The sequence below is a fragment of the Melanerpes formicivorus genome, unplaced genomic scaffold (genome assembly GCF_026170545.1).
Source record: "Melanerpes formicivorus ecotype bairdi unplaced genomic scaffold, bMelFor1.0.p_v2 SCAF_2, whole genome shotgun sequence".
Lineage (NCBI taxonomy): Eukaryota > Metazoa > Chordata > Aves > Piciformes > Picidae > Melanerpes > Melanerpes formicivorus.
This window is the reverse complement of record NW_027142354.1, coordinates 3,998,926-4,023,464: the sequence shown is the minus strand read 5'-3', so window position 1 is coordinate 4,023,464 and position 24,539 is coordinate 3,998,926. Positions and strand designations below refer to the sequence as shown.

Sequence of the window (24,539 nt, the reverse complement as noted above, 5' to 3'; positions counted from 1 at the left end):
ACGTCATTTTCTTCCCTAAAGAGCAGTTGATTATGGCAATGAAGACACTGATGATTCTTTACAAGCTTATTTAGAACCTTGTGAGACATCTCAATAGGCTTAATCTTCCCATCGACATGCGTTATTTGGCATTTATCAGTATTTCGTTCCAGTTGCTCATTTTCTTACGGTTTCTCTGAGCTTGACTCCAATAACAGCGTTGTCAGATTGCTCATCTCCATTATCTCTCGTTCCTGATCGCTGACAAATGCATTGCTTTGTATCTAATAAGGGATTTGATAGCGTAAGTCGTTAGCCTTTGACCACAACAAAAATAGACTAATGGCTCTTTATTATTTGGTTTTGTTCTCAGCAAGTTCTTGATCTCTAGAAGTTGTGGCTTTTCTTTGTTCGCCTGTCTTTTAAGCCGTGGCTTCTCAAAGCCAGCAGCACAGAGTAAGCCAGAACGCAGGTCATCAGCATGTCATCTGCTGTGCCATCACCGCTTGTGTGTTTGTTTATCCAGTAACTGCCAAGTAGTTATTTTCCATTTGGAGTGACCATGCACAAGAAGTTACTGACCAAATAAAAGCAGGGAGCTTCCTTCCTTTCTTTGTGTTGCTTTATCATAATGCATTCTTATAATTAGTTCACCTGGGGTTTAGCTGCTTGTTCTTTTGATGTCTACAGTTTACCAACAGTTCTAATACACTAGCAGTCTTCTCTCCTTCTTCTGGACTTGACCTTCAAAAACATCTTCACACTTTCATGAAGAGAGACTTTTTAGAGTTTATTGATGTCAGTGCTGTCTCCCAGGTGTGTTATGTTCCAGTTTTAATTAGCATTTCCATCAAATGTCTAAGCATCTGTGCGTGACTTTATTCACATGTGATAGTGTAGTAGTAATTATGTTCCTGAAGAAGGTTTGCCTGGCTTCTATGGACTGATGCTCATCAAGTGTTTGGTTGTGACCCTCTTGTCTTAGTTGTGGCACCTAAAATTTCTAGGTGATCTCAAATGCAAGTGTTAATGATGCTTGGAGATTGGATTCATTCATTCATATTAACAAGACTCTTGAGCACATTGTTCAATGTCTCTCATTATAGTCCAGTCTACTGGTTTAAATCTTGGTATTTTTCTGCCACTTCGTAGTTTCTTGGTACAGCAGTTCTGCCCTGGTGAGACCTCACCTGCAATATTGCACCCAGTTCTGGGCTCCTCAGTTCAGGAGGGACAGGGATCTGCTGGAGAGAGGCCAATGGAGAGCTACCAGAATGATTAAGGAACTGGAGCGATGCCTGATGAGGAGAGGCTGAGAGCCCTGGGGCTGTTCAGTCTGGAGAAGAGAAGACTGAGAGGGGATTTAATAAATGTTTATAAATATCTGAGGGCTGGGTGTCAAGGGGGAGAGGACAGGCTCTTCTCTGTTGCACCCTGTGATAGCACAAGGGGTAATGGATATAAACTACAGCACAGGAGGTTGCACCTCACTATGAGGAGGAATTTCTTCACTGTGAGGTTCACAGAGCATGGGAACAGGTTCCCCAGAGAGGTTGTGGAGTCTCTTTCTCTGGAGACTTTCAAGACCCATCTGGATACATTCCTGTGTGACCTGTGCTAGATTCTATGGTCCTGGTGTGGCAGGGTGGGTTGGACTCAGTGATCCTTGAGGGAGCTGGGATTGTTTAGCCTGGAGAAGAGGAGGCTCAGGGGTGACTTCATTGCCCTCTACAACTACCTGAAGGGTGGTTGTAGCCAGGAAGGGGTTGGTCTCTTCTCCCAGGACACCAGCACCAGAACAAGAGGACACAGTCTCAAGCTGCACCAGGGGAAGTTTATGCTGGAGGTGAGGAGAAAGTTCTTCACAGAGAGAGTCATTGGTCATTGGAATGTGCTACCCAGGCAGGTGGTGGAGTCACCATCCCTCGAGATGTTCAAGAGGAGATTGGATGTGGCACTTGGTGCCATGGTCTAGTCATGAGGTCTGTGGTGATAGGTTGGACTCGATGGTCCTCGAGGTCTCTTCCAACCTTGGTGATACTGTGATCTTCAGAGGTCCCTTCCAGGCTGGACTCTCAGATCTGAAGTAATCAGGTCGCTTCAATCTTACTGCCTGGGCATCAACATTTCTGCAGATACTTTTTGTAAACCACCAAAACCCCAGTCTGTTTTGATTTTGGCATGGAAAATGCTAGCAAGATATGGAAGGAGAGATTTGAGAAGTGTCTCAGCAGTGTCTTTCAGCCTCCCTTTATTGATTTATGCCAGTCAATATTTTTCTGGACATGCATACAGCTTTCAGAATGGTGAGGTATTACTGAAACCACCCATATTGCATATGGTTGTAGAATAGAATAGAAGAGAATTAACCAGGTTGGAAAAGACCTTCGGGATCATCAAGTCCAACCTATCACCCAACACTATCTAATCAACTAAACCATGGCACCAAGCACCCCACCCAGTCTCTTCTTAAACACCTCCAGTGTAGAGGTAGCATCTTAAATAGATTAATTCCTCTTCCTCTGTTTCAGGAAGTTGTTGAGCTACAGCAGTAGCACTGTAACACAATCATAGAATTGTTTTGATTGGAAAAGACCTCTAAGATCATTGAGTCCAACCATCAACCCAACATCACCATGGCCTTTAAAACATGTCCCAGAATGCCATGGCCACAGGTTTCTTGGGATGGGGACTCTACCACCTCCCTAGGCAACACATTCCAATGGCCAATTCCTCTTTCTGGGAAGAACTTTCTCCTCGCCTCCAGCCTAAACTTCCCCTGGCACAGCTTGAGACTGACCTGACTGATGTGCCTAGTGGAAAGACCCTGGAGGTTCACCATGATTTCTTTTTTGGTGACAAATCACTAACAAGCAAGCAGTTGGAAATCCTGCATCAGTCTCCAAAGGTCTCTAGACCTAAAAAATATATACAGTATTTTTGACTACCCTAAACTATGAGTAAGACTGGTTTGGGAAAACCTATTCGATTCGATTCGATTCGATTCGATTCGATTCTATTCGATTCTATTCTATTCTATTCTATTCTATTCTATTCTCTGATGTTCCAAAAAATCCATGCAAAAAAAAAAAAATCCTAACCCCTGGTAGCCACAGGAATTGCAATACTTCAGTCACTGCACCCACCAGGCTTATACCATGCTTGTGTGGACCAGCCACAATTCTCACCTATAGAAGAGGCCTTTATCTTTTTAGAATCAACCAGGTTGGAAAAGACCTTTGAGATCATGGAGTCCAACCTATCACCCAACACCATCTAATCAACTAAACCATGGCACCAAGCATCCCATCCAGTCTCTTCTTAAACACCTCCAGTGTAGAGGTAGCATCTTAAATAGAAGATTAATTCCTCTGTTTCAGGAAGTTGTTAAGCTATAGGTTGTTGTATATGGGGAGAAATCTGGTGCTGGATTGGCATTGTCATTGTTTTGCAGTCTTTCCCAGGCATCTGTTACTGATCTGCTCAGCTGATGAGATACTAAGTGCATGCTTTGACCCCACCATTGTTGTTCTTGAAACAGGAAACTATTACTTAGCAGAGTCTTGGGGTATTTTTTGGTTTGTTTTTCAGCTGTGTCTTTCTGGTTTGGTGTGTGTGTGGTCCCTCCCCTACCCCCCCCTTTTTTTTTCTATTATTGCAGATTTTACTATTTCATGTTATTAAAGTTTCTCTTTCTTCACCTTGGTCACTTAACACTCAAGTCTTCCTAATCAGTGCTCAATCGAAACATACCATGGTGTCTCGGTCTGGAGACACAGTTCTTTTAGAACACTCCCGTGTTGTGAAATTAGAGGCACAAACGAGGCCCAAGTATCAACAGCTAGACTATTTATTGCATAAATAAAGTGGAAATAAGAAAGGGAGAGGGAGAAAATAGAGAGGGAGAGAGAGGAGAGAGAGTGAAGAGGAAAGGAATTATATTACCACACCCCTCATCCCCCCCAAGACAGTTTTGAGTCTGTGGAGGAAAGGTGCTGCAGGAGATGTTGGGTTGGTACAGGGCTCTGGCTGGAGAAGAGCTGTGGTCCTCTGGGCAGCCTGGGTCTGTAGAGAAAGGGTGCTGAGGCTTTGGCTGGAGAAGAGATGTGGTCCTCTGGGCAGCCTGGGTCTGTAGAGAAAGGGTGCTGAGGCTTTGGCTGGAGAAGAGATGCGGTCCTTTGGGCAGCCTGGGTCTGTAGGGAAAGGGTGCTGAGGCTTTGGCTGGAGAAGAGCTGTGGTCCTTTGGGCAGCTCCATGGCCTCTTTTCTCCCGGGCCTTTCCTTCTCAGCGGCATGGTCCATCTCCTGTGTATTCCTTCATCTCCTGCGCTGTTCTTCTCTTAATCATCCAGTCCGGGGGACACAGTCCCCCACATTTTTCTTCTGCGTTTTTCTTCCCATCACGCCAGTAGTTGCTCAAGTCTTTCATACAGTTTTTAGTCCTTAGGTATTTATCCAAGTATTGTCCCTCAGGAATTCCGAGGCCAGGAAATCATCCTTAGGTAAATGTCCAGGTATCCTTCCCCTGGAAATCTTTCTGTGTATTTCTGTGTGTTTGGATGGAGGGGGGGGAGGCCTCTGCCTCCTTCATCCTCATCCAGACAAGCCCCCACACTCCTTACGCATCAGGAAAACAGGTGGTGAATCCATTGTGTCACCCTTCCCAGGGTATTTGATGGGTGGAGATTATCTTGTCTCATGCATATTCCCAAAGGTGGCCTTGGTCCATTGTTGTCAGGCCAGCTGTGGCCCAGTGAGCAATGTCATCTTTGCACCTTCCAAGAGTCATTCCAGTGGCTCTGCCCAACACATATCAGCTATTGTCTGGGCAAGCGGCAAGTGATTTTATCTTTGTTGAGTCACACCAAGGGAGACAAACTTTTAGTCTCTCACACATGGTCATACATAATTAGTTGATAGCTTCATGTCACAGAAAATTAGACTAAGGGTAGCTTGTTTCACTGTTGGGCCCTGGAGTTCAAATTTCAAGATGAAAAATGTGCCAAAATTAAAGACTGGCACAGGTGGGAAAGGTGACCCCTTGTGTTGTTGGCTTTGATTTCTCTTGGGTTTATCCACTGTGTGTCTGTGCTTTGACACACTGGGCTCTTATTTGCAGAATTTTAACCTATTTTTCAACCTAAAGAGATACCACCTGTTATGCAGCTAACTAGCTTAAAAAATGTTTTTAGTATCAGTCAGGGTTGGAAGGGACCACAAGGATCATCTAGTTCCAACCCCCCTGCCATGGGAAGGGACACCCCCCACTACATCAGCCTGGCCAGAGCCAGCATCCACTTAACATCCACTTGTCAAAACGATTGGACAAACTTGAACTTGAGTCTGGAAGTAGGTAAGCAACAAGCATCAAAGTTCCACTAACATTTTGAAGTTAATTTGAAAATTCAGTTGAGGAGTTACAATTCTTACTATAGTTCAGTTTAGGTACAGTAATAGAATAGAATAGGATAGAATAAACCAGGTTGGAAGAGACCTTCAAGATCATCGCATCCAACCACAGACCTCATGACTAGACCATGGCACCAAGTGCCATCTTAATGCTTGTATATAGAGGCTTAAGTTGAGGTGCTGCCAGTTTTTTCTACATCCCTTCTTTAGCACAAGATGTGTGGCAAAGCTGCATCCAACACCATCTAATCAACTAACCCATGCAACCAAGCACCCTGTCAAGTCTCCTGAACACCTCCAGTGATGGCGATTCCACCACCTCCCCAGGCAGCCCATTCCAATGGGCAATCACTCTCTCTGTGTAAAACTTCCTCCTGACCTCTAGCCTGAATCTCCCCTGGTGCAGCCTGAGACTGTGTCCTCTTGTTCTGATGCTGGCTGCCTGGGAGAAGAGACCAGCCTCTGCCTGTCTACAATCCCCCTTCAGGTAGTTGTAGAGAGCAATAAGGTCACCCCTGAGTCTCCAATCACTTGAGATGCTTTGTTATCCATGTAAAATACCACCTTGTTGCTCTCAGATCACCTGGTTTAACATAATTACAGTATCACCAAGGTTGGAAGAGACCTCAAAGATCAAGTCCAACCTGTCACCACAGACCTCATGACTAGACCATGGCACCAAGTGCCATCTTAATGCTTGTATATAGAGGCTTAAGTTGAGGTGCTGCCAGTTTTTGCTACATCCCTTCTTTAGCATAAGTTGTGTGGCAAAACTGCATCCAAGACTGTAGCTACTTCCTCATTTATACTCAGCCATAGTACTCAGGTTACAAATCTTTATTAGAGTTAAGTCTTAGGTTTTCTTTATCATAATCTCCCTCTGCTGAGAGGGGCTTATGCACACAGGGAAGGAGGATTTTCACTCTTCTACACAAAGATTAAATAGCAAGTTTGCTGGGTAGGCACATTTAGTTTTCTGTTACAAGGGGAGCACTGTATGAGATTGTATTCAAGATTGTTAATACATGTATGACACTCAGAATGTAGAAAAACGAAAGACTATAAACTGGGAAGATAGTGCCTGCTGCATAGGAACAGTGTGAAATTATGCTGCAGAAAGTTTAAACTTATTTAGGGGAAAAAACCCAAACCCAACATAAACCACCTCCAAAACCCCAAAGGGAAAGAAAACGTCTTTAACATCGTTATTGATGATCTGGGTGAGGGCATTGAGTCCATCATCAGTAAATTTGCTGACGACACCAAGCTGGGGGCAGGAGTTGATCTGCTGGAGGGTAGAGAGGCTCTGCAGAGAGACCTCGACAGGCTGGACAGATGGGCAGAGTCCAAGGGCATGAGGTTGAACACATCCAAGTGCCGGGTTCTGCACATTGGCCACAACAACCCCATGCAGAGCTACAGGCTGGGGTCAGAGTGGCTGGAGAGCAGCCAGGCAGAGAGGGACCTGGGGGTACTGGTTGATGGTAGGCTGAACATGAGCCTGCAGTGTGCCCAGGCAGCCAAGAGGGCCAATGGCATCCTGGCCTGCATCAGGAACAGTGTGGCCAGCAGGAGCAGGGAGGTCATTCTGCCCCTGTACACTGCACTGGTTAGGCCACACCTCGAGTCCTGTGTCCAGTTCTGGGCCCCTCAGTTTAGGAAGGAGGCTGACTTGCTAGAATGAGTCCAGAGAAGGGCAACAAAGTTGGTGAGGGGTTTGGAACACAAGCCCTATGAGGAGAGGCTGAGGGAGCTGGGGCTGCTTAGCCTGGAGAAGAGGAGACTCAGGGTTGACCTTCTTGCTCTCTACAACTACCTGAAGGGAGGTTGTAGACAGGCAGAGGTTGGTCTCTTCTGCCAGGCACCCAGTACCAGAACAAGAGGACACAGTCTCAGGCTGCACCAGGGGAGGTTTAGGCTGGAGGTTAGGAAGAAGTTTTACACAGAGAGAGTGATTGCCCATTGGAATGGTCTGCCTGAGGAGGTAGTGGAGTCACCATCACTGGAGGTTTTCAGGGGGAGACTTGATGGGGTGCTTGGTGCCATGGGTTAGTTGTTTACGTGGTGTTGGATGATAGGTTGGACGCAGTGATCTTGAAAGTCTCTTCCAGTCTGATCTATTCTATTCTCTATTCTGTTCTGTTCTCTACTATATTCTAATGTTTCTTTCCTAGAAGTTAGATGCTTAGTTGAAACTGCATAAAATGTTTTGATAGAATTTAAGGCTGCAGAGAGCTCTATGACCTCTTAATTTCTTACACAGAGAATCCTCTCAGCAGCATTCATTTAGTAAAATTTTATTCATTTCCCTGTTTTTACAAAGGACTTCTCTCCAAGCTTGATTTCTAGCTGAATACAGTGGGTATTTTAGCACCTTTTCATTCCATCTGGTTTTGCTTTGTTGAAAACAAGAGGATTTTGTTCCTTCTATTATGAGGAAATGCTCTGTCTTGAGGAGAAGGCAGCATTTTCATGAGTGGCTCAGAAGAATGCCCTAGAATTAGTGCTGGGTGTGCTGTCTCACTTGAGGATCTGAAACTGAACATTTCAGTGCTGTGTGAAGTGGCTGGTGTCTGTAGCTCCTCACAGCTAAATGTGCATCATATGGTTTAAGGAATAGTACAGGAAGGGGTTATGTTTTACCTTAATCCAAAATATCAGGAGTGTGTTTCTAAACAGGAAAGGCTTTGTGAGAGTTACTGAAGGTAAAAAATAAATCACCAAACACCACCCTCCTCCCCCTCCCCCCAAAAAAAAAGGAAATAAAAGTACTCTTATGAATAATGAACTTTTTTTCCCTTTAGGAAGTAGGCAGATTAATTTAAGAGGGACATTGAGACACTTGAATATGTCCAGAGAAGGGCATCCAGGCTGGTGAGAGGTCTTGAGCACAAGCCCTGTGAGGAGAGGCTGAGGGAGCTGGGGTTGTTTAGCCTGGAAAAGAGGAGGCTCAGGGGTGACCTCATTGCTCTCTACAACTGCCTGAAGGGAGGTTGTAGCCAGGTGGGGTTGGTCTCTTCTCCTGGGCAACCTGTGACAGAATAAGAGGACACAGTCTCAAGCTGTGCCAAGGTGGTTTAGGCTGGAGGTGAGGAGAAAGTTCTTCACAGTAATTGGCCATTGGAATGTGCTGCCCAGGGAGATGGTGGAGTCACCATCCCTGGAGGTGTTCAAGAAAGGATTGGATGTGGCACTTGAAGCCATGGTTTAGTTGTCAGGAGGTATCACAGTATCACCAAGGTTGGAAGAGACCTCAAAGATCATTGAGTCCAACCTGTCACCACAGACCTCATGACTAAACCATAGCACCTCCAATCCCCTCTTGGACACCTCTAGTGATGGTGACACCACCACCTCTCTGGGCAGCACATTCCTATGGCTAACAACTCTCTCAGTGAAGAACTTTCTCCTCACATTGAGCCTAAACTTCCCCTGGCACATCTTGAGACTGTGTCCTCTTGTTCTGGTGCTGGTTGCTAGAGAGAAGGGACCAACCCCTTCCTGGCTACAACCCCCCTTCAGGTAGTTGTAGAGAGCAGTGAGGTCTCCCCTGAGCCTTCTCTTCTCCAGGCTAAACAATCCCAGCTCCCTCAGCCTCTCCTCCTAGGGCTTGTGCTCAAGGCCTCTCCCCAGCCTCATTGACCTTCTCAACCTGGTGAGGTGTTAGGTAATGGGTTGGACTTGATGATCTCTGTGGTCTTTTTCCAACCTGGTTGATTCTATGATTCTATTGAGAGCATTTTTAGAAATAGAGCTTCCCAGCAGCAGACCTTGCAGCAGGATCTTTATTTTACTGGAAGCATTATGTCTGGTGCTCCACTTTGGAGTTCTTCCTGCATTCAGGAAATGCTTCTGCTGCTCTTTTGTGCCTGTTTCCTTTTTTGTCTTTGTTTTGTTTTAATTTAAAAAATGCAAAAGAAATATGATGAAAGATCTGGAGCAATGTTGGTGTGTGTGTGTTGTTTCCTTGGATCAGGGTTTATTAGTCTGGGGATATAATTAGTCTACCTATTTTGATAGCTCCTTAGAAATGCTGAGGGTCTCCCAATTTTTCTCCCTACCTGTATCATTACCCTTACTGTGGCTGGGCAGATATGCCAGGTCTCTTTCTTACAGCTGCTGTGCAGGGTCCCAGTGGCACACAGGAGGAGGTGTTCTGCTCTCTAAGCAGATGTGGGGGCAGGGACTTGGGCTCTAAGTTCTTGCCTGCTGGGAAGCACAGGGAGAGCTGTTTGGTCAGTGCATGCTGCTCAAATACCTGTTCTGCTGCACTTGAAGGAAAAGGGATACCTATAACTTGCTGGGGCTCAGAAGGAAAGAGCTAGAGATCTCACACTGTGATGGATGAAAAATAGAATCAATATTAGAAATAAGAGTTTGGTTTCTAAGGTGTAACAGGTATAATGCAGTACATGCTAATTCTGGTTAAGTTAATAGAATCATAGAATGGTCTGGGTTGGGTTAGGGTTAGGGTTAGGGTTAGGGCTTCCAACCCTGGGCTGGGTTGGAAGGGACCTCTGAAGGTCATCTAGTCCTACCCCCTCTGCAGTAAGCAGGGGCATCCTCAACTAGATCAGGCTGCCCAGAACCCTGTCAAGCCTCACTTTGAATATCTCCAGGGATGGGGCCCCAACCACCTCTCTGGGCAACCTGTTACAGTGTTCCACCACCCTCATAGTAAAGAACCTGTTCCTAACATCCAGTCTAAATCTGCTCTTCTCTAGTTTAAAGTCACTGCTTCTCATCCTATCACCACAGGCCTTTGAAACAGTCTCTCCATCCTTCTTGTAGACCCCCTTGAGGTACTGGAAGGCTGCTATTAGGTCTCCCCAGAGCCTCCTCTTCTCCAGGCTGAACAACCTCAGCTCCCTCAGCCTGTCCTTGTAGCAGAGGTGCTCCAACCCCCTGATCATTTTTGTGGCACTCCTTTGGACCTGATCCATGAGGTCCATGCCCTTCCTGTATTGAGAGCTCCAGAGCTGTACACAGTACTCCAGGTGAGGTCTCACCAGAGCAGAGCGAAGTGGCAGAATCTCCTCTCTGGATCTGCTGGCAGTGCATCTTTTGATGCAGCCCAGGATGTGATTTGCCTTCTGGGCTGCAAGCTCACACTGCCTGCTCATGTCCAGCTTCTCTTCTATCAGCACCCCCAAGTCCTTTTCCACAGGGCTGCTTTCTATCACCTCATCCCCCAGTCTGTACTGATAGTGAGGATTGTTCCAGCCCAGGTGCAGAAACCTGCACTTGCTCTTGTTGAACTTCATGAGGTTCACCTGGGCCCATCTCTCCAACTTGTCCAGGTCCCTCTGGATGACATCCCATCCCTCTGGTGTATTGACAGCACCACTCAGCTTGGTGTCATCTGCAAACTTGCTGATGGTGCACTCGATCCTCCTGTGTATCATTGATAAAAATACTGTACAGCACAGGTCCCAGTACGGGCCCCTGAGGGATACACTTGTCACTACTCTCCATCTGGACTTGAAGCCAGTGAGCACCACTCTCTGAACAATCCACCTGTCAAATCCATCTCTCTCAACTTGGCCAGCAGGATGTTGTGGGGGGCTGTGTCAAAGGCCTTGCAGAAGTCCAGATAGATGACATCTGTAGGCCATAGTATCATAGTATCATTCAGGGTTGGAAGGGACCACAAGGATCATCTAGTTCCAACCCCCCTGCCATGGGCAGGGACACCCCACACTAGATCAGGCTGGCCACAGCCTCATCCAGCCTGGGCTTAAACACCTCCAGGGACGGGGCCTCGACCACCTCCCTGGACAACCCATTCCAGGGCTTCACCACTCTCATGGTGAAGAACCTCCTCCTCACCTCCAGCCTGAATCTCCCCACCTCCAGCTTCATTCCATTCCCCCTAGTCCTATCACTACCTGAGATCCTGAGAAGTCCTTCCCCAGCCTTCCTGTAGGCCCCCTTCAGATACTGGAAGGCCACAATGAGGTCATCCCTTACCTACTGACAGAGTCACTTTATCATAGAAAGCCACTGGGTTAGTCAGGCAGCTTGTGTTGTACATTTGATTTCCCTGATGTCTGGGCCACACACAGGTGGTGTGCTTTGGGAGAAGGTTGAACACTGCCACAGAGTTCTTCCAACAAGGCCTAAGGAGCACAGTAGAAAGCTCTGTAGTGTGTAGACGGTCTGGAGCACGTGCATTTTGTTTTGTCAGCAATCTTTACCTTGTTTTATGTTCTCAGGTAATCAAAACCCTTCGTGATACTGAAGAAAGCTGATGCTTGCTTACATGGCTGGGTGACAAACTGTCATTTAAAATGCCATTTTCATGTTTATGACTGTACTGAGTTTAAAGTTTCTCTGCTGTGTCCTGTAGCTCCACAGCTTACATTGCACTGAAAGCTAGCTAGGAATGTCGAACTACTTTGTTTTAGATGAGCTGATTTGTGTTTCATTTACACTTTTAAACTTTGTTGTGAATTCTGAGTGAACTCAAAAGGTAAAAAAAACCCTGCTGATTCACCTCTTCCTGATGCTTGTCCTGTGATTAATGTTTCATTCAAGGTGGACCTCTACAACTGCTCAGCACTTTGCTTTGAAACTGCTAAGTTGTGACTGTAAATGTACATGAGTATGCATAAAACGCTGCAAAATGTGGTTGTCTTTCATAGGGAAGTTTTTACCTTTGAAGACAATGTTAGGACCAAGATATGATGAGCAGGTTGCTGAAGAAAATCGTTTTCACCCGAGCATGTTGTCCAACTACTTAAAGAGTCTGAAGGTAAAGTTAACATTTTCTGGTAACTGAAACATTATTTCTATTGTTCATGCTTATTTAAATGTTCCTTTTCAGCTTGAAGGGGAAAAAAAGAGGTGGTTGATGGCTTCCTTTGGGACAGCTGTGCAGAAAATTAATGGTTTTGTTTACCTTTTCAGCTTCTCTCTGCAACCCCTGTGTTTTCAACAGTACTTTCTTCTAGGCAAGAATTAGGCAAAACCCTCTGGTTCATTCACTGTACTAGCAGCAGGAATCTCACTCTTCTCTCTTATTACAGTTGCTGCTGGGGGAGAGATGTCATTATTTATTGCTGAAGGGAGGTTGCAGACAGGCAGAGGTTGGTCTCTTCTCCCAGGCAACCAGCACCAGAGCAAGAGGACACAGTCTCAGGCTGCGCCAGGGGAGGTTTAGGCTGGAGGTTAGGAAGAAATTCTTCACAGAGAGTGATTGCCCATTGAAATGGGCTGCCCAGGGAGGTGGTGGAGTCACCATCACTGGAAGTGTTCAAAAAGGGATTAGACATGGCACTTGGTGCCATGGTTTGGTAGTCATGAGCTGTTGGGTGACAGGTTGGACTTGATGATCTTTGAGGTCTTTTCCAACCTTATTGATTCTATGATTCTGTGATTATAAATCTTCTTCCAACATCCCTGTTCTCATCAGAAGTAGAACATTGTGGAATGGGTTGTCCAGGGAGGTGGTTGGGGTGCTGTCCCTGGAGGTGTTTAAGCCCAGGCTGGATGAGGCTCTGGCCAGGCTGATGTAGTGTGGGGTGTCCCTGCCCATGGCAGGGGGGTTGGAACTAGATGATCCTTGTGGTCCCTTCCAACCCTGACTGATACTACTACTACTATGATTGTCTTGAACCTTGGTATAGTTTCTGACTGTTTTCTGTTTGAAGTCATACAACTTTCTTATTTGCTGAGAGATGCTGTGGGTAACTGGAATGCTGTCTTTGTAGCAGAGCAGTTTACCCACAGTCTGGGAATGAGATGCATCTGCGTTTGAGGAGACCTTGCAAAGTAGATTTTACCAAGGCAAAAGTAACTCACTGTGCATGGTTCTCATAATGTTACTGCTGTTTGTTTGACTGCTAACAGTTTACATAATTAATTGCTTCTGAAACCTGGTTCTTGTTTAGGTCTGTATGTTTTATCTCCCAAATAAGAGACTTCAGCAAAAATTTCTCCAGTGCAACTACCACCACAGATTTTTTTTTGAAGGTACCAGTTCAGCATTTAAGACAATATCTGTCTGGGAGGAACTTCCTCTAAGAAGCTTCCAGTGCAACTCCTTTTTCTCATGGAGCTGTTTGCTGAAAATCTGAGTGTTAGAAACAGATTTGGTAATGGGTAGCAGCCCTTATTTCTGTTCTGATTGCCAGCATCACAGGATCACAGAATGTGTTAGGAGTTGGAAGGGATCTCAAAAGATCATCCAGTCTAACCTCCCTGCTGGAGCAGGATCACCTAGAGCAGGTCACACAGGAACACATCCAGGCAGATGTTGAATGTCTCCAGAGAAGGAGAGGAACACATCCAGGCAGATGTTGAATGTCTCCAGAGAAGGAGAATCCACAACCTCTCTGGGCAGCCTGTTCCAGTGTTTCATCACCCTCACAGTGAAAAAGTTTTTCCTTATGTTCTTGTGGAACTTCCTTTGAATAGAATAGACCAGGTTGGAAGAGACCTTCAAGATCATTTCATCATCATAGTATCAGTCAGGGTTGGAAGGGACCACAAGGATCATCTAGTTCCAACCCCCCTGCCATGGGCAGGGACACCCCACACTAGATCAGGCTGGCCAGAGCCTCATCCAGCCTGGTCTTAAACACCTCCAGGGATGGGGCCTCAACCACCTCCCTGGACAACCCATTCCAGGGCTTCACCACTCTCATGGGGAAGAACTTCCTCCTCACATCCAGTCTGAATTTCCCCACCTCCAGCTTCATTCCATTCCCCCTAGTCCTATCACTACCTGACATCCTGAGAAGTCCTTCCCCAGCCTTCCTGTAGCCCCCCTTCAGATACTGGAAGGCCACAATTAGGTCACCTCAGAGCCTTCTCTTCTGCAGACTGAACAGTAGCTTGCACCCATTGCCTCTTGTCCTATCATTGGACATCACTGAGAAGGGTCTGACTCCATCCTGATACTTGCCCTTCACATATTGATAAACATGAATGAAATCACTCCTCAGTCTCCTACCAGCTAGAGAGCCCCAGTTCCCTCAGCTTTTGTTCAGAAGGGAGATGTTTCATTCACTTAATAATCTTTGTGGCTCTGTGCTGGACTCTTTCAAGCAGTTCCCTGTCCTTCTTGAAATGAAGGGCCCAGAACTGGACACAATATTCTGGATGTGGCCTTACCAAAGAACCTCTCTGGACCTACTAGCCACACCCCTTCTAATACATCCCAGGATGCCATTTGCCTTCTTGGCCACAAGAGCATGTTACTGGCTCATAGTCCTCCTGCTGTCTGACAGGATTCCCAGGTCCTTTTCCCCAGAGCTGCTCTCCAACCTATACTGATCCATGAGGTTGTTCTTTCCCAGATGTAAGAGTCAAAGTTTGTGCTTGTTGTATTTCATTACATTTCTCCCTGCCCAACTCTCTCCAGCCTCACACTCTGTGATTCTGTGACCACTGCCATAGTGTCTTAATGGTTTCACTAGAAAAATGTGCAGGAGCAATTTGTGACAGTGTGAATAATGTAATCTATTTCTTTCTTGAGCAGGTAGGTTAGTAGTGTTTGTGCTTCATAAAAGGTAGGTGTATTTCTGTTAGGAAGGGCCATCAGGATGCTCCAGTCACAGTATTTTTACTAGGAAAGGTAGTTATGAGTTTTAGGCCATGTTACTGTTTTCAGAGATAAATTCAATCACTGATTTAAACTATTTCCATAGAATGGCTTAGTTTGGAAGGGACCTTAGAGACTATCTACTCCAACTCCACTGCCATGGGCTTGGCTGCCTCACAACTAGAGTTGGTTGCCCAAGGCCTTGTCCAATCTGACCTTAAACACCTCATGGAAGGGGGCACCCACAAACACTCTGGGCAACTTATTCCAGAGTCTCACCACCCTTGTACTGAAGAATTTCTTCCTGAGATCTAGTCTACACCTCAGCTTAAACCCAATCTTCCTAGTCCTGTCACTAGACACCCTTATGAGAAGTCCCTCTCTAGCCCTCCTGTAGGATCTGTTCAGGTGCTGGAAGGCAGCTTTGAGGTCCCTCTGGAGTCTTCTCTAGGCTGAACAACCCCAGCTCCGTCAGCTTATCCTCATAGCACCAGCTCTTTGGTCATCCTTGTGGCACTCCTCTGGACTTGCTCCAACAGCTCTATGCCCTTCTTATGTTGGGGACACCAGAACTGAACACAGTAATTGAAGTGGGGTCTCACAAGAGCAGAGTAAAGGGGAAGAATAATCTCTCTTAATGTGGTGTCCATACTCCTCTTGATGCAGCCCAGGATATGATTTGCCTTCTGGGCTGCACAAGCACACTGCCAGCTCATGTTGAGCTTCTCATCTGTAAACACTGCCAAGTCTTTTTCCTCCAGGGCTACTCTCAACCCACTCTGCCCCCTGCCTGTATTTGTGCCTGGGATTGGCCTGACCCAGATGCAGGACCTTGCACTTTGACTCTCCTCAAATAACAAATGCAGGAAAAAATCCCTGGGACTGGAGAGAATTCAGTGCATTGTAGAATGCTCTCTGCCTCCTGGGGAGGATGTCTTCAAGTTCCAGCATCTAATGAGAAACTTCTGGGGTCATACAAGGGGAACCTAGCTAAGCCCATTTAATTGCAGAGCAGCAGAAGAGCACAGGCATAAGGCATTAATAGCTGGAAATAGCTGGAATGTGAGAAATTGAGGAGGGAGGCTTTTGTAACTGTAGGACAGCATGGAGAGCCTGGCCAAAATAAGTATGAGCAGAGTGGAGGTGGTATGAAGATCTTGGTGTTAGTGTATGCAGAAGATGCAGAACAAGAGGACACAGTCTCAGGCTGCACCAGGGGAGGTTCAGGTTGGATGTTAGGAAGAAGTTCTATACAGAAAGAGTGATTGCCCATTGGAATGGGCTGCCCGGGGAGGTGGTGGAGTCACCATCATTGGAGGTGTTCAGGAGGAGACTTGATGGGGTGCTTGGTGCCATGGGTTAGTTGTTTAGGAGGGTTGGATTGGTTGATGGGTTGGATGTGATGATCTTGAAGGTCTCTTCCAACCTGGTTTGGTTTATTCTATTCTAAATAAAGGTTTATTCTTCTCTCAGGCAACCAGCACCAGAACAAGAGGACACAGTCTTAAGCTGTGCCAGGGGAAGTTTAGGCTGGGGGTGAGGAGAAAGTTCTTCACAGAGAGAGATGCTAGCTGTTGGAATGTGCTGCCCAGGGAGGTGGTGGAGTCACCATCCCTGGAGGTGTTCAAGAGGGAATTGGACGTGGCACTTGGTGCCATGGTTTAGTAGTCATGAGGTGTTGGGTGACAGGTTGGACTTGATGATCTTTGAGGTCTTTTCCAACCTTTTTGATTCTATGATGCTAAGATGTAGATTTCAAGATTTTTTTCCCCCTGCCATCCAGTCATCTTCTACAATGAGGAGCAAGAGAAGTAGCTGCTTTCAATTGCTCCAGCGTGCAGCCTGCATTGTAGTGCTGAAGCAGTCCTCGTAAGACATAAATTTGAGTGACAAGTTGCTCAACAAGCTAAAATTATTTTGTCTTCCAGTTCTGTTTTATTCAATGGATGTGGTGGACCAGAAGATGTGAATCATGTTACATGTTGGCTGGGAAAGCTTTTTCTTTTTTAGATTTCCAGTGAGTGACTATTTGTAGTCTTTCAAAAATCAGCTCCTAGTAAGAACTCTCTAGGAGCAAACTTACGGAGAGGATGGTTGTGATGACTGCTGTGATGTTAACCTTGGTGATGCTGTGATGTCTTCAGAGTAGAGCATAGAATCCTAGAATCAACAAGGTTGGAAAAGATCTCGGAGATCATCAAGTCCAACCTATCACCCAGCACGTCATGACTAACTAAACCATGGCTTCAAAGCCCCTCTGCGATGAACGTGCACATGGGAGGCTGTAGCCAGGTGGGGGTTGGTCTCTTCTCCCAGACAATCGGCACCGGAACAAGAGGACACAGTCTCAAGCTGCGCCAGGGAAGGTTTAGGCTGGATGTCAGGAAGAAGTTCTTCATGGAAAGAGTGATTTGCCATTGGCATGGGCTGACCAGGGAGGTGGTGGAGTTGCCAGCACTGGAGGTGTTTAGGAAGAGACTGGATGGGGTGCTTGGTGCCATGGTTTAGTTGATTAGATGGTGTTGGATGATAGGTTGGACTCAATGATCTCAAAGGTCTTTTCCAACCTGGTTGATTGTAAAAAGATAAAGGTCTCTTCTACAGGTGAGAACTGTGGCTGGTCCACACAAGCATGGTATAAGCCTGGTGGGTGCAGTGACTGAAGTATTGCAATTCCTGTGGCTACCAGGGGTTAGTTGGTTTTTTTTTTTTGTTTGTTTTTTTTTATATGGAGTTTTTGGAACATCAGAGAATAGAATAGACCAGGTTGGAAGAGACCTTCGAGATCATCAAGTCCAACCTATCATCCAACATCATTTAATCAACTAACCCATGGCACCAAGCACCCTGTCAAGTCTCCTCCTAAACATCTCCAATGATGGTGACTCCACCACCTCCTCAGGCAGCACATTCCAATGGGCAATCACTCTCTCTGTGTGTAGAACTTCTTCCTAACATCCAACCTAAACCTCCCCTGAAGCAGCCTGAGACTGTGTCCTCTTGTTCTGGTGCTGGCTGCCTGGGAGAAGAGACCAACCTCTGCCTGTCTACAACCTCCCTTCATGTAGTTGTAGAGAGCAATAAGGTCACCCCTGAGTCTCCTCTTCTCCAGGCTGAGCAATCCCAGCTCCCTCAGTCTCTCCTCATAGGGCTTGTGTTCCAAGCCCCTCACCAACTTTGTTGCCCTTCTCTGAACACGCTCCAGCAAGTCAACCTCCTTCCTAAACTGAGGGGCCCGGAACTGGACACAGTACTTGAGGTGCAGCCTAACCAGTGCAGTGTACAGAGGCACAATGACCTCCCTGCTCCTGCTGGCCACACTGTTCTTGATGCAGGCCAGGATGCCATTGGCCCTCTTGGCTGCCTGGGCACACTGCAGGCTCATGTTCAGCCTACCATTGACCAGTACCCCCGGGTCCCTCTCCACCTGGCTGCTCTCCAGCCACTCTGACCCCAGCCTGTAGCTCTGCATGGGGTTGTTGTGGCCAATGTGCAGAACCCGGCACTTGGATGTGTTCAATCTCATGCCCTTGGACTCTGCCCATCTGTCCAGCCTGTCGAGGTCCCTCTGCAGAGCCTCTCTACCCTCCAGCAGATCAACTCCTGCCCCCAGCTTGGTGTCGTCAGCAAATTTACTGATGATGGACTCAATGCCCTCATCCAGATCATCAATAATGATGTTAAAGAGCACAGGGCCCAGCACTGATCCTTGGGGCACACCACTAATGAAGGTGCAGAGCATAAAGGGAGGCTTTTATGCTTTTTTTGGAGTGCAGAGCATGTTATTGGAAGATACTCTGATTCCCTCCTTGGAGCAGCTGCTTGCGTAGAATGGTAGAAAAATACCTCAATAGTTTTCATAGAACTGTCTCATTTCAGATTAATTTTTCTGTCCTAGCACATTGTCCTGTACAGTCATCTCTGAAGATTGATAATGTAATGTGTCATTCCCCTCTGAACAATTATTTTGAGCTGGTTTGTGTCAGTGTCACAGTGGCAAGGACCTACAGTGCGTACACAGAATGTCACAGGAATTCTACAGTATGTACCACCTGGAAGTTTTGTGTGCTCTCTCTTGTGAATCAAGCAGTGTTGAGACATTTGGGGAGTGCTGTTGAGTGTGGGGTGAGAAGAAAGTAATCAACAAATTAATTGCCATTTGTTTACCTAATACAAAATTAATTGCTGGCCAGTATGCTCTCAGTCTGGATCTTCAGTGTCAATCAAGCTGCTAATATTTGAATTTTCAGGTGATATAACATTGCTTTCAGGTGGACTCCTACTGAAGTAGCTTGGATGTCTCTAAAGCACAGTATCATAGTATCAGTCAGGGTTGGAAGGGGCCACAAAGATCATCTTGTTCAAACCCCCCTGCCATGGGCAGGGACACCCCACACTAGATCAGGCTGGCCAGAGCCTCATCCAGCCTGGGCTTAAACACCTCCAGGGATGGGGCCTCAACCACATCTCTGGACAACTGTGACCGTTTCAGGCTGTGCCTTTAAGAAAGGGACACTATGGCTGAATGTTTTGTAAACAAAAGACAGGTCTAAACGAATTTCATGGGTAGATGGGTAGAGTGCAACTTTAAGTTTTGAGTGTGACTGAGACCTTCCTCAGTTTCGATTCTTCCCTCAGTTTCGATTCTTCCCTCCTCCCTCTTCCAGCTGGTCTGCTCCTGGGCTCTCTGCCAGACTGACCTTGGACAGATAAGCGTGGCCTACTAACACTCCGCTTTAATTAACAGCTGCTCTTTTTCTCTCTTTCTAACCCTCTTTGGGGGAAAAAGGTGAGAGAAGGGGGTACAGGGGGGGAACCCTCCTCCTGAAGGGGGAGGGGAATTTCGTTCCTGTATTACTTTGCTGTGCATTTCTTGTATATATATTGTAAATACTGTAAATTGTGTATAGAGCCTGCATTCCCTAAAATTGCTTGTAAATATAGCATTCCCTTTGCTTCTCTGGCTGTGGCTAGCTGTGGGTTTTATTCCTTTTTCTCTTTGTGGGGGATGAGAAGGCTGGGCCTTCCTCTCAAACCCACGACAACAACCCATTCCAGGGCTTCACCACTCTCACCGTGAAGAACTTCCTCCTCACCTCCAGCCTGAATCTCCCCACCTCCAGCTTCATTCCATTCCCCCTAGTCCTATCACTACCTGAGATCCTGACAAGTTCCTCCCCAGCCTTCCTGTAGGCCCCCTTCAGATACTGGAAGGCCACAATGAGGTCACCTCGGAGCCTTTTCTTCTGCAGACTGAACAGCCCCAACTCCTTCAGTCTGTCCTCATAGGAGAGGTGCTCCAGCCCTCTGATCGTGCTCGTGGCCCTTCTCTGGACACCTTCCAGCACCTCCATATCCCTCTTGTAATAGGGGCTCCAGAACTGGAGGCAGTACTCCAGGTGGGGTCTCACCAGAGCTGAAGTAATAGAAGCAAATAGGTAATTCTGAATAAAATCCACAAAGTCAGAGTAACCAAGGAGGAATTTAGACCTAAAGAACTGATGTGGATATTACACTACAAACGTTTAATGCTGCTGACATAACATTGTGATGCTTTGTAATATCTGATCAATGAAAGCATTAGGAAATAATAATAATAATAACTACTCTTATTATTACTCTTATTATTTAATCAGAACTTTGACTACCTGCATAGATAATTACAAGTTAGGTGGTTTGGGATCTACTGAACACCAGAGCCATGCAAGGCAGCTGTTTCTCAGCTGTATTCCAGTTACGGTTGGAATTTCTTTTCTGAGTTGTCTGGAAGCAGTATTTTAATTTGCAAGCCTTCCAACTGCACTGCTAAATGGTTGCAATTATTGCCAGTCTGTTGACCTTAAGGGAAACAAAACCTGCTCAAAATCCTGTTTATAAGCATGTGCTGTAGAGTTTTAAACCTATTGAAGAGGCAGTGCTCTGCTGTCTCACGTGTGTAATGGTGTTAATGTGTTTTGCAAGTGTGCTGTTCATGTAACAAAGCTGTGGAAGGTGGATTTTGCTAAAATACCACTCTTCAAACACCTTTAAAAGGCATCTAGTTTCAGGGTAAGGATTCTACTTGGAAGCAACATTCAGCATGTTGACCTAAAGTGATTACTTGTACTTAAAAGGCAGAAAGCCAGGAGCACTTTCAGAGGTGTCAGTGAGCTGCTTTTACCCAGTAATACTGGGAGGTTTAAGGTTAATGGAAATGTTGTGTGTACCAAGGATGAGTAGAAGCCACTTTCAGATGTTCTTTGTGTGCTGGATGCCACCCAGTGGGGTTTCTGCTTTCCATCTTGCTTTTTAAACACATAGTCACTTCCCCAGGGATGGTTTAAAAGACCTATTGAGCAGCTATAAAAACCAAACACTAAGAAAGGAAGTGCATGTACAAGTGGACACATTAGAGTGGGCAAAGCAGCCTGAATTTGTGTACATCCTGGCATTTGAGTGGTTGATGCTGCTGCCTTAATTACTGACAGCATAGTATCATAGTATCAGTCAGGGTTGGAAGGGACCACAAGGATCATCTAGTTCCAACCCCCCTGCCATGGGCAGGGACACCCCACACTAGATCAGCCTGGCCAGAGCCTCATCCAGCCTGGTCTTAAACACCTCCAGGGACAGGGCCTCAACCACCTCCCTGGACAACCCATTCCAGGGCTTCACCACTCTCATGGGGAAGAACTTCCTCCTCACATCCAGCCTGAATCTCCCCACCTCCAGCTTCATTCCATTCCCCCTAGTCCTACCACTACCTGAGATCCTGAGAAGTTCCTCCTCAGCCTTCCTGTAGGCCCCCTTCAGATACTGGAAGGCCACAATGAGGTCACCTTGGAGCCTTCTCTTCTCCAGACTGAAGAGCCCCAACTCCTTCAGTCTGTCCTCACAGGAGAGGTGCTCCAGCCCTCTGATCATCCTCGTGGCCCTTCTCTGGACACCTTCCAGCACCTCCAGATCCCTCTTGTAATAGGGGCTCCAGAACTGGAGGCAGTTCTCCAGGTGGGGTCTCAGCAGAGCTGAGTAGAGGGGGAGGATCACCTCCCTTGACCTGCTGGCCACACTTCTCCTGCTGCAGCCCAGGATGTGATTGGCTTTGCAGGGGATTTCACGTTGTTGCACATTTTAGTTTTTGAATGAAATGTTTCTGGGAATATAAGGAAATGTTCATTTCAAATTTGAAAATGCATTCATCTGCTTTGCCCTCTAATGGAGGGGTAAAGTAAGATGAGTTATTTTTTGGTGGTTTATTTTATGTAAAAGCCTCTGTAGTTAATTTTTCTTTCTGGTACTTCCTTATGCCAGTATTGAATATTGTGCTGCTTAAAGCATTCTGCCCTTACTTGTCTTTTAACACGTTAAAATAATTCTTACCAGGTACTTCCCTGCTGTTATCAGCTCTTTCTTATTTAGAAACATTAATGGGAGTGAACTGAAGTTTCTTGAATTGATGGCCAGTGCTAAGTCAGATGTCAGCCTTCATAAAGCAACACAGATGACTGTGATTTAAAAACATTGTGTCCCTGCCCATGGCAGGGGGGTTGGAACTAGATGATCCTTGAGGTCCCTTCCAACCCTGACTGATACTATGCTACTATGATACTATGTGTTGGTGGTGAAACAAAGATTTCTTAGGAATAAATACAATGCAATAGTTTTAAAGCTTGCAGCTTTAGCCTGTCATTGTCTTTACTTTGGGCATTATTAGCCCTGTAGTATTTATGCACTGATATTTGAATGACATATGTAAGTTTACTTTGTTTTCTTTTCTTTGTTGTTGTTTTAGGTTAAAATGGGTTTACTGGTAGACTTGACAAACACCACTAGATTCTATGATAGGAATGATATAGAGAAGGAAGGGATTAAATATATAAAGCTCCAGTGTAAAGGGTAAGTTGTCTGCATTTTGTCTTAATATTTAGCTCTGAATTTGAAAGATCAAGTAATTCATCTTTGTGATTTTAATTTTTTTTCTCTCTTCCCTTTCCCTTAGCTGTCTCCTAATCTCTGTGTTCCTACATTTTCCAGGCATGGTGAGTGCCCTACACCTGAGAATACAGAAACATTTATTCGTGTTTGTGAACACTTCAGTGATAAGAATCCCTCAGAGCTTATAGGTATGTCTTCTTGTCTCCATTATAGCCATCTTCTAGCCATCATTAGTTTTTACTGTTAATTTAGTTCATATTTACTCCTAACTGTAGTGCCTTAAAAATCTAAGCAATTTCCTTCGTACAGTGTTGTGGTGTGTTAATGCCCATTCTGAAAACAAAAACCAAAGCAGGGTGGAGGGCTTGCGGGTACATTGCCCTCCCTGCAGGGTGTTTTCCCCCTGGGAAGCTGAGCCTGTTCCACTCCCTCCTCCCTGCCCAGCTAGGGTATAAAAAGCAGGGCATTGCAGCTATTAGCTCTCCTTTTGGCTCCTGCCTCCCCTGGATGAGAGCTACTGCAGCTGCCTTCCTGCTCCTCTGCCATGTGGTCAGGCCTGATCCTTCTCCCTGCTGCCTCCATGCCTCTTCAGAGAGAGACTGGTTTTGTATTATTCTTTTTTGTCCCCCTCCCATCCATCCTTGTTCCTTGCCCTTGTGAACTTTTCCCGTTATTGTTATATATATATTGTTTAAAGAAAACTCTTTACCTCCCTACTTCTGAGCCGACTCCAAGTTATTGTTTGGTGTATTTGCTCCTTCCTTTTTCCCCTCACTGTTGGGAGGGAGGAGCGGGAAGTGGGGGAGAGATTGTCAGCCTTTCCCCCATCTGAGGTCTTAACTCCCAGTTAAGGCTTAAACCATCACAAGTGTTTATGTGTATATGGATTTGATTGCTTTTGCTCCAGGTCCCTCTCTGCCTGGCTGCCCCCCAGCCACTCTGACCCAGCACCTGTCACCCAAGACCTCATGACTACTAGACCATGGCACCAAGTGTCACGTCCAATCCCCTCTTGAACATCTCCAGGGATGGTGACTCCACCACCTCGCTGGGCAGCACATTCCAATGCCTAATAACTCTCTGTGAAGAACTTTCTCCTCTTCCAGTGTTTGCTCACCCTTACAATTACAGGCTTTTTCCTTTTGCTTAAACAAATCTTAACTGTATTTCAGTTAGTACCCCTTGCTTCTTGTCCTGTCACAGGATCCCACTGAGAATCCTTTCCTGGTTTTAAGTGCTTAAGAATTTTAATTTGGGCACACACTTCCTCAGATAATTTTCTTTCAGGTACTTTCATAGGTTTTGTTTCACACAGATGGCAATTTCAGTTTGAGAACTGCGTTTTCTTCTCTCAACTATAATGCAAATATGTGATCAGACAAATGAGAGACTGCTGAAGGAGAATGAGTGGGATCAGTCATCAACATATTACTCATGACTGACTGACCCCATTCACTCTCCTCTCACAGTTCCTCAGTTTGGTCCTCCAGCAGTATTTCAGAACTTGAAATATTGCTGTGGTCAGCAATTTATATGGAGCTACGATAGCATAGATGTCAACCCACTACAGATATCCTACAAATAAGAGTCCCATTTAACTGGTATTTGAGCTTTTAAAAGGCTACTTTTTATGTTGAGCCACTAACTTTTGGACTTCCATGCATTTTGAAATGTTCTGTTCTGTGGCTGTC

At 45.9% G+C, this 24,539-nt stretch overlaps 1 protein-coding gene across 1 annotated transcript in view; it reads left to right on the top strand.

Moving 5' to 3' along the window:
• The window catches only part of RNGTT (RNA guanylyltransferase and 5'-phosphatase), a 319,301-nt gene that overhangs the window by 1,434 nt on the left and 293,328 nt on the right, over positions 1–24,539 (top strand). The window contains exons 2-4 of the mRNA XM_068149390.1: positions 12,032–12,141; positions 22,706–22,809; positions 22,948–23,036. Of these exons, the coding sequence (XP_068005491.1) occupies positions 12,032–12,141; positions 22,706–22,809; positions 22,948–23,036 (303 nt within the window). The remainder of the gene's footprint in view (positions 1–12,031; positions 12,142–22,705; positions 22,810–22,947; positions 23,037–24,539) is intronic.